General features: G+C 35.1%; 1 protein-coding gene across 2 annotated transcripts; it reads left to right on the top strand.

Moving 5' to 3' along the window:
• Nucleotides 1–114: 114 nt before the first annotated feature.
• Nucleotides 115–10,041, top strand: znf740b (zinc finger protein 740b). 2 transcript variants are annotated; one of them, XM_079850412.1, is made up of 7 exons: nucleotides 115–1,379; nucleotides 3,653–3,807; nucleotides 4,703–4,912; nucleotides 6,066–6,200; nucleotides 6,318–6,447; nucleotides 6,540–6,658; nucleotides 8,337–10,041. In XM_079850412.1, exons 2-7 carry the CDS (start codon nucleotides 3,763–3,765, stop codon nucleotides 8,505–8,507), a joined length of 810 nt encoding a protein of 269 aa, XP_079706538.1. In that variant the 5' UTR covers nucleotides 115–1,379; nucleotides 3,653–3,762; the 3' UTR covers nucleotides 8,508–10,041. The 2 variants fall into 2 exon arrangements, with proteins under 2 accessions (XP_079706538.1, XP_079706539.1); XM_079850413.1 differs by lacking the exon at nucleotides 3,653–3,807 and having other exon boundaries at nucleotides 8,337–9,941.
• The last annotated feature ends 2,645 nt before the right edge of the window (nucleotides 10,042–12,686 follow it).

Below are 12,686 nucleotides of genomic sequence, written 5' to 3'. Positions count from 1 at the left end.
AAATAGTATTACAATTTAAAATGATATTTTTTTTATATATATATTTTAAAATAGAAGTTATTCCTGTGATTTAAGCTGAATTTTCAGCATCATTACTCATTCAAAAATAATTCAAATATGCTGATTTGCTGCTCAAGAAACATTTTTTTTTTATTTCTTTTATTAATTATGTTGAAAACAGTTTTTACTGCTTAATATTTTTGTGAAACGTTAGATACACTTCCATTAAAAAAAAAAAAAACCTATTCAGCAAGGACGCATTTAATTAATCAAAATTGACAGTAAAGACAATTATAATGTTACAAATATTTCTATTTTAAATAAATGCTGTTCTTTTGAACTTTCTATTCACCTAAAGCAGTTTTCAAAAAAACTTTTTTGTTTTTACTGTATTTTGGACAAATAAATGCAGCCTAGGTGAGCATAAGAGACTTAATTCAAAAACATGAACACATCTGAATTATTCCAAACTTTTGACTGGTAGTGTAAGTATTTCATTTGGCACACCTGTCTCCACTAATGAGCTGACTATATAGATCAGGTGTGTTAAATAAGGACGACTTCCAAAATGTGCAGTACAGAGGCCTCCAGGACCAAGTTTGAGAACCACTGCTGAAACTGTCTGTAAACCTGATGTCAGCAAACCTGAATTGGCAAAAATGATTTACTGACGGAAAGCATTTCTGATTGGCTAAAGCTTGGGCCTGTCCCCTTTTCAGAGCCTAGGGCTGTCACAGAGACAGGTGTGATTTGTTAGGACACTCATTCAGTGAAATCTGTCAGATAATAGGGTGATTTTTGTGTGTGCTGTTCCAAAAAGTAGCTTTACATTAAGGTATGCAAAAAAATGTATTTTAGTGAGTTTATTTGAATTTATCTGTCCATAATTTAACAAGGATATTTTAAAAATCAGATGATTATATAGTGACTAATGATAATTTGTGACTCATTTTGTTCAACACAATACATGGGTATATAGGTCATATGTAGGTCAATATGTGATAGGCTGAATATTTTCTTTTAAGGTGAAAGCTTTATTTTGTGTTTTATTTTGCTTTGCGATTTGTACATGAAAACACCAATATTTGTCACAAGAACGTTTGCGTTATAAAGATTATCAAATATGTTTTCCCGTTTTTAAAGTCTAATTTCGCAAGCAGCTCAACATTTTACACATTAATAAAATACATTTCTTCATAACACTCGTGGACTTTATTTACACCGGAAGCGTGTAATCGTTTGCCAGTGTGGTGATCACGTGACACATGCTCTCCCAAGAGAGCACTTCCGGTAACGTTTCCTGTGTTTGTAAACTGAAAAAGAAAAAAAAAACTGTTCGACAAGAAAATATTGGGCTACGGTAGAAGAAGAAGAGTAAGGTAAAACAAATACGTGCAGGCTGCGATACTACGTTTATTAAACCTATAACAGCATTTAAGAAAATACTTAATCGCTCTGAAATGTGAAGTTAAATACACGGTGAACTCACGCCCTGTTGTGATGTAGGATGAATGGAGGAGTTCACATCAGTAATGCGTTTACAGTTACAGACTGAAGAAGAATGAATTTCACTCTCATATTGAGATTATTGATATCTGAATTCACGCCCTTTGTTGATTTTAACTCGTTAACACCTGAATTATGTTCCACAGACACAGAGAACAAGTATAGCAATGCATTATCTATACTCTAAATTCAGACATGTTGTAAAATGTATTATTTTATATGATTCAGATTATTGTAATAGTTATTTCTGGTGTCCATTACAATAGACACTGGTTATGCACAGTAGGAACATCCAGATAACTGTACACATGGACAAGTTAATAAAGAAAACTTTAAATACATTTCATAAATTGGTAACACTTTACAATAAGGTTTCATTTGCTAACATTAGATAACTACATTAGCTAACATGAACTAGCAATGAGAAATATTTCTAAAGCATTTAATAATCTGAGCTAAAGTTAATCTCAGCATTTACTTAAATGTGATTAAAATCAAAAGTTGTATCAGTTAACATTAGTTAATGAACCTGAACTAACAATATACAGTAATATTTTTTACTAATGAATGTTAACAAAGATTAATAAGTACTGTAACGATTGTACTGCTCACTGTTAGGTAATATTAGTTATACCATGGTCTGGGTGGATACTCGATTCTGATTGGCTGCAGGGTGTCCGTTAAAAAGTGATAATGGACACCTAAATAAACCGTCAGGCGTAACCAAGGAAACCAAGTTATTGTTTGTAACTTGTAACTTTAGACTTCGATTGTAAAACTAATTAAAATATAAACTAATGTTTTAAAAATGTGTTATTTGGCAAGTGACCATGGTATAAGCGGGTTAATGCCCTTCGAGGTGTCCATTGTCAGGTATTAATGGACGACGGCGAGGCGTGAACCGTCCGACGCATAATGGACACCTCGTCGGGCATTAACCCTTACTTAATGCATTAACTAATGGAACCTTATTGTAAAGTGTTACCGATACTTACAAATAACAAAAAAAAGTTAACGCTAAATTATTGTACTTCTCATGTTTTAATTCAAATGTTTTTCTAAAGGGAAATAGGGAACATTTTTGACAATAAGGTCCCATTAGTCAATGCATTAAGTTTCATTAACAATGCGCAATACATTTGTTACAGTATTTATTAATCTTTGTTACCGTTACTTTATAAAAATTCAACGCTTTATTGTTAGCTCAAGTCCATTAAATAGAATTAACAGACACCACTTCAGTTTTAAAAATGTATTAGTAGCCTAAATGTTGAAAGGAAATATCTGCAATGCAGTTAAATGAGGTATTATGGAGTGTATCACATTGATGCAATTGAATTGTTCTCGTAAAGTTTGTTTTCTTTGGCTTGGTTTGCTTTAGATTTCTTTCTGTTTGCCATGTGATAAGACTGACGCAATTTTATTTTCTATGTCCTGAAATTAATTTAACCTCCAAAGGACCCTGTTGGTAGCCAAATAATGCTATTGAACATCACAATATACAATATTCACCCACTCACCTTGATCTATATGTCTTTTGATTTATTGCAATCATACTACGTTAATTTTGTGTAGTGCACTTACTGTCCATGTCCAGTGCACTATCCATCCATGGCTTCCATGCCTCATTTTGTTCATTTATTTATATTTGTGTTCATCTGGATCTTTGAGGGTGAGTTAGTCAGACTAATGCAAGGGAATATGCAGTGGAAGGGAAGATGGTGGTTGAAATAAATCTGTTTTTAATTCCAGTGAATCCCAGAATCCGACCAACCAAATCCAAAATCAACAGGGCATAGACGCTCGGATGTATTACTAGCATTTCAGTCTGACAAAACCAATGAGAATCCACTCCACTCGGTTTCAGTTTTGAGCTGGTTTGTTTCCAGATGTCATTTAGGGACTCTTGACGCCTGGAAATGTGACTAGCCGAAGCCAAACTCTTACGGCTTTAAAAACACAGCCCTGTAAGCCTATATAAACAAAAGTTTGGCAATGCAGACATGGAAAATGTCTGATTCTAGCGAATAAAGGCCGTGATTTGTCCACGGTTGACAACTTCTGTTAGTGGTGGGCTGGATGTGTGGCAACATCATAGACAGAGATGGATATTACCCTGGCTTCATATCCCCCCTTCTGTTTCTAGGCTTGGGCCCCTGATGAGTGGGGCTTGTGTGGTCTCTAAACATTCTCGCTGCCCAGAGCGAAGCTCTCTGTACCCCAACACACACACACACACACACTCTCACCACAGCGATGTCACACCTTTCCAACAGCTCAGTGCGAGATCACATGAAGTGGGTCAGTGTTTTTTTTTTTCTCTTCTTCATTTGCATTTTCTGCATTTGTCCACATTTGTTTGAAAAAGATATCCTTCATTTTCCTTTGATTGACTTTTGTGTGTTTTAACGTTTCGTAATTCACTTTCACAGTCTGACTCTGTCTGTGACACCAGACTTTTACACAAGAGTGTTTAAGAGTAATGGGATAGGTCTCACAAAAACTGTCAAGAATGTGTGTCAGTTATTTCACCCTGAGCATGAGGAAAATTAAGCCTTTTTTAGAACCATTTAAGTTTTTAATGATTAGGTTCATGATAATTAAGCACATTTCTCCAGTAAAATTAATTTATACATCATTGTAGTATTTTAATATATATATATATATTTTTTTTTACATTGTTCTAGTATATTTTTAATGCAGTACACTGAAAAATGAATCTATTGCAATAATGGAAATCATCTTTTTAAATAATGTAAATTAGATTTAAAAAGAAAACACTGGACTGATCATTTTTTAATTTACGCAGTTATGAAAATGACAATGCAAAAATCTTAATAATCCTAAAATTATTATTTTATATTATATTTGCAGAAATAAAAATTGAAAGCATTTTTAGGATTTTAAAGATTTGTGCATTATGATATTTTTATGTTGCAACATAATAATAATAATAATAATAACAAAAAATCATAATAAATTATTATTATTATTGTATTTTGTGGTATAATTTTCCCTGGACATGTTCTTGACATAATTGCACTGTGACCTCTGAATTAACTGATCTTGACTAAAAAGTATTAATTATGTCTTAAACTGGGTCACATTTGTGGCAGATTTCAAGCCAAATGTCCAAGATTAGTGACTTTTGAGCATAATTTTTAAAAGTGTATGTTTGTGTTTGTGTGTCACACAGGCTGGGTTGCTGGGCTGTGAAGCGGTGCTGTCCAGCATGGCACTCATGCAGGCTGGCTCCATGTCCAGTCATAAGAAGATGGGCTCTCATCTGGGCCAGGGACAGAGAGAAAACCATCACAGCCACAATCACAGCCAGAACCACAACCAGGACACACACAGCCAACACGGCCACATGGTGCTGCCCTCAGGAGTCAGCTGCCCACCACTTGTAAGAAAAAAAGACATGGATCACATTGCAAAAGAAAGTCATATGGGCTTGGAATGAGTTTTTAATTTGTTTGGTTAACAATTCATTTAAATGTTGAATGTCTGGAGCTGATGCTAAGGTCACGGGCTCAATTCCCAGGAAAAGCAATATGAGAAGCTTTGGATAAAAGCATTTGCCAAATGCATAAATGTACACCATTATTAAAAAGGTTGGGAACAGTAAGATTTTTTTACTTTTAAATACTTTAATTCAGCAAGGATGCATTAAATTGATCGAAAGTGGCAGTAAAGACACTTATACTGTTATGAAGAATTTGCATTTTAAAAAGATTTTCAAGTATAGGCTGTTTTTTTTTTTTTTTTTTTTTTTGCTTTATATTCATCATAGAATCCTGAAAAAAGACGTATTATGGTTTCCACAAAGAAATTCAACATTGATAATAATAATAAATGTTTCTTGAGCATCAAATCAGCATATTAGAATGATTTCTGAAGGATCATGTGACACTGAAGACTGGAGTAATGATGCTGAAAATTCAGCTGTGACAGCACAGAAATAAATTGCAGTTTAAAAAATATGTTAACATAGAAAACAAAAATATTTTACACTATTACTGTATTACACCCAATGCAATCTGGGTGAACACGAGAGACTTTCAAAAACATTAAAAAAAATTGGTAACACTTTACAATAAGGTTCATTAATTAATATATTAACTAACATGAACTAACCATGAGCAATACATTTTTGTTACTGTATTTGTTCATCTTTGTTAACGTTAGTTAATAAAAATACAGCTGTTCATGTTAGTTCAGTGCATTAATCAGTAAAATCGTAACACGATTTTAATCAGGTATTAGTAAATGTTGAAATTAACATTAACAAAGATTAATAGATGCTGTATAAGTGCAGTTAATTATTCGACCATGCTAACTAATGTAGTCAGCTAATGAATCTTATTGTAAAGTGTTACCCAAAAATTCTTACTGACCCTAAACTTTTGAATGGTGGTTTGTATTTTAATTCTAGATGCTGGATATATTTTGTTAAAAGAACTTCTGTGTACTGATTTAATGTGAATGTTAACATCGAATAGCTTGAATGTTATTTTTCATTCAATCCGGTGACCTTATATTCTCTGTTTTTGGGGCAGCTCATCCGCAAGGATGGAGAGTTTCACTCATCCAGGCTCTTGGATGAAAAAAACATGCAAGCCAGACAGAACGTGCAGCCAAAGAAGAAGAACAGGAAGTCTGGACTTCCCACCAAATTGAGAGAAAAGCCCCAGGCATGCGTTCAAATCTATCTGCAGGATTGCCCTGCAAGTGTGCCTGTTTATCACATTTACACACTTCCGCTTGTATTCGTATCCTGACTGACTGCTCTTTTCTTCTGTATGTGTAAGGTGGAGATTCCTGAGGTTAATGACGATAACTCGCTCGGCTCTCAAGTGCAGAAGAACTTCATATGTGAGCACTGCTACAGTGCTTTCCGCAGTAGTTACCATCTCAAACGCCACATTCTCACCCATACGGGTACTCCACGAGCCTTTCCGCTCTCACATCATCTTACGTTTCATATAAAGAGATGCATTGAGTAAATGTGTGTACATCTGTGTGTGTTCTAGGGGAAAAGCCGTTCGGATGTGATATGTGTGACATGAGGTTTATTCAGCGCTACCACCTGGAGAGACATAAGCGTGTTCACAGCGGTGAGAAGCCTTATCAGTGTGACCGCTGCCAACAGGTGAGACGTGACAAACACAGGCAGTTGTATTCACAGAGAGCATGCTATTTGCTTATGTTTTTATGATAGGACAGCGAATGGCTTCATAATGGGAGCTTAGCATTATGTAGGCGGCAGCCAATGGCATTCACAACCCATTTTACATTCATAATTCTCAGTGAAACATCAGGAATCGATTTGATCATGAAATGTGGTCATGAGGCGGTTGAAGGGGAGGAGCTGAAAAATAAGATAACTTGGTAGCTAAAAAAAGAAAAGTTGTTTAAGAGTAAAAGCAAGATATTACATTTAGAAGAACAAATTAATGCATTTTTATTTGGAATGACGTGCACTGGATAAATTGTGCACAGTAAGACCAGAAACATGAATGAATAGAAAGTAAATATGGTCAGTTTTGATTTCATGTTGACATTTCATGTTGATTTTACCTTTATCTTATTGCTGCTGTCACTGTGACCATCTTAATGCATGAACTTTTATTAGCGACTATGGCTGATTTATGTCAGATTCAGCCCGATTATGAGTGAACTGTGAAACGGTTCTTTTTACTTATTTGTATGGTTTCTCAAAGTGTTTAAGATTAAGGATTAAGTTGAAGATTACGTAGACGTTTATGGTTACGTTATGAAACCTGCGATATATTGATGTAATCAATAGATATACATAATATTTACATATGCAGTTCATAGGGGACATAATGTATTACATCATGAAATAATATTTAAACCTATAACATTTTGCATTGATAACTTTTATACCTATGACATTTTTATCTCACAATTCTGACCTTTTTCTCGCAATTCGGACTTTATAACTTACAATTGCGAGTTTATATCACAATTCTGAGGGGAAAAAAGTCAGAATTGCGGGATATGAACTCTCAATTCTGATTAAAAAAGACAGAATAATAAGAACGAATTTATCTCGCAATTCTGATTTTTCTTTTCAGAATTATGAGATTTAAACTCGGAATTGCAAGAAAAAAACTCTCAAAACTGGACACACATACACCACCATTCAAAACTTTGGGGTCAGTAATACTTTCATTCAACAAGGATGCATTAAATTAACCAAAACTGACAGTAAAGACATCTATAATGTTACTAAAGATTTAAATTTCAAATAAATGCTGTTCTTTTCAACTTCACAACTGAAGAACTTCCTTGAAGAATACTGGGGAAAAAATGTGTCACGGTTTCCACAAAAATAATAAGTAGCAACTTTTTAACATAAATGTTTCTTGAGCAGCAAATCAGCACAGAAGGATCATGTGACACTGAAGACTAATTCAGCTTTACATAACAGGAATAAATTACATTTTAAAATATATTTGCACAGAAAACTGATATTGAAATAATATTTCACAATATTACTGTTTTTACTGTATTTTAATATCAAAAACATAAAAAAATATAACTGACCCCAAACTTTTGAACGGTAATGTGCATTTATATTAAATGCACTCTGTAATTCATATAATTGAATACACAGTGATTACAGAAGTAAGAAACCAAATAATTACCGTATTTACAACAAAAGAACACCCTAAATGGCATGTGGGAGCTTTTGACTCTGAGAATCAGTTCATTAAACGCACATCCAAAAGAACCAGTTCATAAAACCGCCTGTCTTCTCTTGTCAAAAATGGGACTAACTCCGAACCCCTTCTATCACACAGAACTTTTCCAGAACCGACCGGTTACTACGGCATCGACGTTTGTGTGCCGTGGGCATCCCTAAAGAGGAGAACCAGCCGTGCTGTGAGGGACGGCCGTATTCTCAGGACCCCTCCCAGCACACGGCGTCCTGGAGCCCACTGCAGACAAACAACAGCAGGCTGGCGGTGTGACCGCCTTCCGATCGCTCGTACAAACCTCTTCCCAGCAAACGCCACCTGAACGGGGGATTGAACCTGTAAACTGTTTAAAGACTCCAATATGTCCAGCTCTGATCCATGCGGCTCAACCTCAGTGGACTCTGGGAAATAGCATATTTCGTATTTTAGATGGTACTGTGATCAGCAGGCGGGTTAGTTGTGCATCCAGTCCAGGCAATAATGACGTCCGGTAGTTTAGAATCACTTCCTTTTTGTAGTTCCCTTCGGAGCGCTGTAGATTGTTGGGATTCTCAGTGCTACAATATTAACCTGTGAACATCTTGAGCCGTTAGCACTTGGCCTTTTCGATCAGAGAAGTTAGCCGTAGTGACAGTAGACGCATTCTGGTAGGATACGCTTTCTCAGTGTGCACATCAATTAATCATTTCCTATTCTCATTACATACTGTGATAACGGCTCGTGACCATTGACCGTTTTACACGGGCTTGTTACGGTTTTAGCAGAAACATCTGGAACATCATCCATCCTACATCCACAGGAGAGCTCATTTTTTGTGAGCTACATTATGGTGTCAAGCTTTTGAAGTTGGCCTTTAGGTCAACATGAACACTGACTTTTCTTTGGGTATTAGAGAATGAATGGCAAACTTCGTCACAGTATGATGTGACTCATACGATAAGTCTGCTAGCATCTCAGTTTCTCTTCTAAAAGTCACTGGATCGACAAAGCCGAGCCAAGAATAACAAAGCAAACCTTTTAACAGGTTGTACAGTTCATAGAGAGACAGATGTTTATATAAAAACCGCTAGTTTATCGCAGAGGTCTCGTTATGTTTCATATTACGTCAACCTCAGCCCTTGAACACGGACTTCTGACGCAGTTGAGCTTGAGTTAATATATTTTTTCAGCGTTTTAAATAATTTAATTAGAAACCGTAGTAGTATTAGACAGCAGTTTCACTGTATTTTTTTACATGTACATTTTGCATGGTCCTTTGGTTAAGTGCGTACCGTAAAAGGTTCTTGTATTGTGATTGTTTAAAAGAACGAAATACACTTGTTTTTGTAAGAACATTATTTTGGTCCATTTGTTTGGTATTTTTTACCAATCTCTAACGCGAAGTTTATTCTTATCATGTTAGACACCTTTTAGTGAGGACCTCAAATTGACAATAAATTTCTTTTCTAAAAAAAAAAAAAATTCCAGCTTCTGTTTTACTCCACACAAGCTTATTTGTATTTATTTGTACTTGTTGTTGTTATTTTTTTAATGAACTGGTTGAGCATGGTGCTCTTTGTTAGCACAAAGACTATGAATTTTGATTAAAAAAAGTGATCACAGGAAGTAAATTGATCAAGTGTATACATTGAATGCACTGCGAGTTACTTTGGATAAAAGCATCTGCTAGATGCATTAAATATAAACTGTTCTTTGTAAGAAATACACTACCATTCAAAACTGTGGGGTTGGTAAAAAGTATTTTAGTCTCACCTAGGCTGCATTTATTTGATGAAAAACAATAAAAACAGTAATATTGTGAACTATTACTACAATTTGAAATAACTTTTTATTTTAATATATTTTAAACTGTAAGTTAGTCCTGTGAGGGCAAAGCTGAATTTTCAGCATCATTAGTCCAGTCTTCAGTGTCACGTGATCCTTCAGGAATCTATTAGCAGTGATGAAAACAGTTTTGCTGCTTAATATTTTTGTGGGAACTAAGCTTTTTTTCAGGATTTTTTGATGTTTAGAAAGTTCCAATACGGCATTTATTTAAAATAGAATTATTCAGTGACATTTATAAATGTCTTTCCTGCAAATCAATTTGATGCATCCTTGCTGAGTAAAAGGATTTATTTAAAAAAAACACAATCTTACAAGCCACCAACTATTGAAAGCTAGTGTGCATGCTTACCAGCAGGTGGTGTAATCCACCAACTTTCATTGTGTGCCAAGTCATATAAATCCTTTAAAGGTCCTTAAAATGATTTAGCAAAGTTTTTTGGGGTTTTATTTCCTCTGTCATCATTCACTACCTACATTACTAGCATATATGTGCCTAGATGTACATATATGGTCTACATGCGATATAAATTACACAGCTGTTTCGGTATGATCCAGTAGAGGGCGCTGTGTTCCTTGTCATGTAAATATTACTAATGTCAAAACAATTGGGACTAGTGTAGTGTAGTTATACTCGTTTAGCCATATTTTGACTGCAGACAGTAACTAGCTCTATGAAACATGACTTTATAATGCGTATGTATTTACTAACCCACTATAGAAGCAACTTTCATTGCAGTTTGGGAATATGAGGGAATTACTTGTATTGGAAAAAAGAGCTTAATGCTGGCAAGACGAACTGATATTTCCAGTAGAAATGTAATGGAGTGAAACGTTCAAGGCAGCTCAAGCCGCATTGCCAGCAAGGGAGACAGAGTTAGACAAAGAGTCTGGCTTTGTGTTGCTTCAGAGAGGCCATAGTCCTCTCCTCTCTAGCCTGACTGCTGATCCTGATTTATAACACCCGTGGGCTGAGAGCACTTAACACACTCGCTCTCAAAGCCAAGGCAGACGAGAAGAGAATTTAGACATGGCAGTGCTACGTTCATACAATTCGAACGGTTAAGAGAGACCCTCAAAACACTGTTGAAGGTTGGCTTTGTAGCACACAAATGTTGCATGTGCAACCATTTGTATACCAGCGACACATTATTATTTGAAGTCCAAATTAGGCCTACCTTATTTCACATGCAACCCTTCTTATCGTAGGGCCTCTTTCACGTCAAATCGCATGTAGAGCACTATTTAAAGTTTAATTCGTAGATTAATCAACCTTCTATTCGCCGCTGCAGCCATCTGTCATTCTGCTGACAGCATACCTTTACATGTTAATTAACAATGATATTTAACCAAGCAGAGGTCAGCGAGGTTGCCATCTTCATTAAAATTTCAGTCTTCCCGGATACAGCTACAATCATGAGGGATTAATACAGTGGGCCCAGAATGATGGAAGGGAAATATTAAAGTGTTGCGCCTTCTTTTGGAGTGGTGTAGCCTTGTGGTTAAACGTATAGGCTGTTTAGCGTAAGTTTGTAGGTTTAAACTGTCGATCTACAATAGATCTTGAAATATTATGATTATGATCTTGAACTATTATCATTGTGCCTTTTGAGATGTTTCAGGATTTGTGTAATAAGTTTAAAGCCTTAGCCACCAGACATTAAGGGGCTTCCTTCCAGTTCTCAGATAGTGGATGATCAATTCGGCTTTTTCAGCCACCAAATTTACCTTTGGTTTCCCTTCAATATTGAAAATTGGTTATTTTATATAAATATAATTCATTTCTGTAATGCAAAGCTGAATTTTCAGCATCATTACTCCAGTCTTCAGTCTTTTTGTGAAAACTGTGGTACTTTTTTTTCAGGATTCTTTGATTTATAGAAAGGTCAAAAGAACAGCATTTGTTTGAAATAGAAATATTTTGTTATACATTATTATAAATGTTTTACTGTCACTTGATAAATTTGATGTCTTAATTGATCAAATTATTAATTTAATAAAAGTATATTTTTTATATTAAGTCAATCATGTCCTTCGTGACAGAGGAAGTGTGTCATAGAATTGCTACAGAATTGATTGTTTCTAGGTTCTAGTGAAGATTTGTACACTGAAGGAGTGCAAAAACAATCAGTCCATGTGTCAAATACATTTATGTATTTGATACTTTTGTCCAATGTTGATTGAATGCTTGTGATATTTTTTATTTTTAGGTTGTCATATATAAATTACAACATTTATATATATATTGCAGATTTTTTTTGAATTCCAAGTGTGAGAGAACAAAATACGGCCTTGGAGCTGATGAAGATTAATTAACCAGCTGGGGTTTTTTTTTTTTTTTTTGGCCATGTTTTCTCAAAAGAGTCACTGTCACCGACTGCTGATGGCAAACCGGGGAATTCAGAACACATTCTTTGACCTACTTTTCTGTCCAAATAATTCATGAATATTCATGTGAAAATTGCACTTCTATGTGCAATGGCACAATTAGTTTCCTTTCAGCACTTTTGCAGCCCTCACACAGAGCAAACAGGAAATGATAAATGAACCCTCACATTATTCTGACTGCTGTTGGGTTTAATGAAGAGAAAGAAATCACAGTGTTTTCTGCTGTATCAACATCAGGAT

Source organism: Squalius cephalus (genome assembly GCF_949319135.1).
Source record: "Squalius cephalus genome assembly, chromosome: 18".
Classification (NCBI taxonomy): Eukaryota; Metazoa; Chordata; class Actinopteri; order Cypriniformes; family Leuciscidae; genus Squalius; species Squalius cephalus.
Note: the sequence above shows the minus strand (reverse complement) of the source record. Positions and strands in the feature narration are given on the sequence as shown.

Bases quoted from the DNA above. Each gene is read 5' to 3' on its own strand.
- znf740b (XM_079850412.1), top strand. From the start codon at position 3,763: ATGTCACACCTTTCCAACAGCTCAGTGCGAGATCACATGAAGTGG. The intron at 3,808-4,702 runs GTCAGTGTTTTT...TGTGTCACACAG, and splicing joins TGCGAGATCACATGAAGTGG to GCTGGGTTGCTGGGCTGTGA. The intron at 6,448-6,539 runs GTACTCCACGAG...TGTGTGTTCTAG, and splicing joins CCACATTCTCACCCATACGG to GGGAAAAGCCGTTCGGATGT.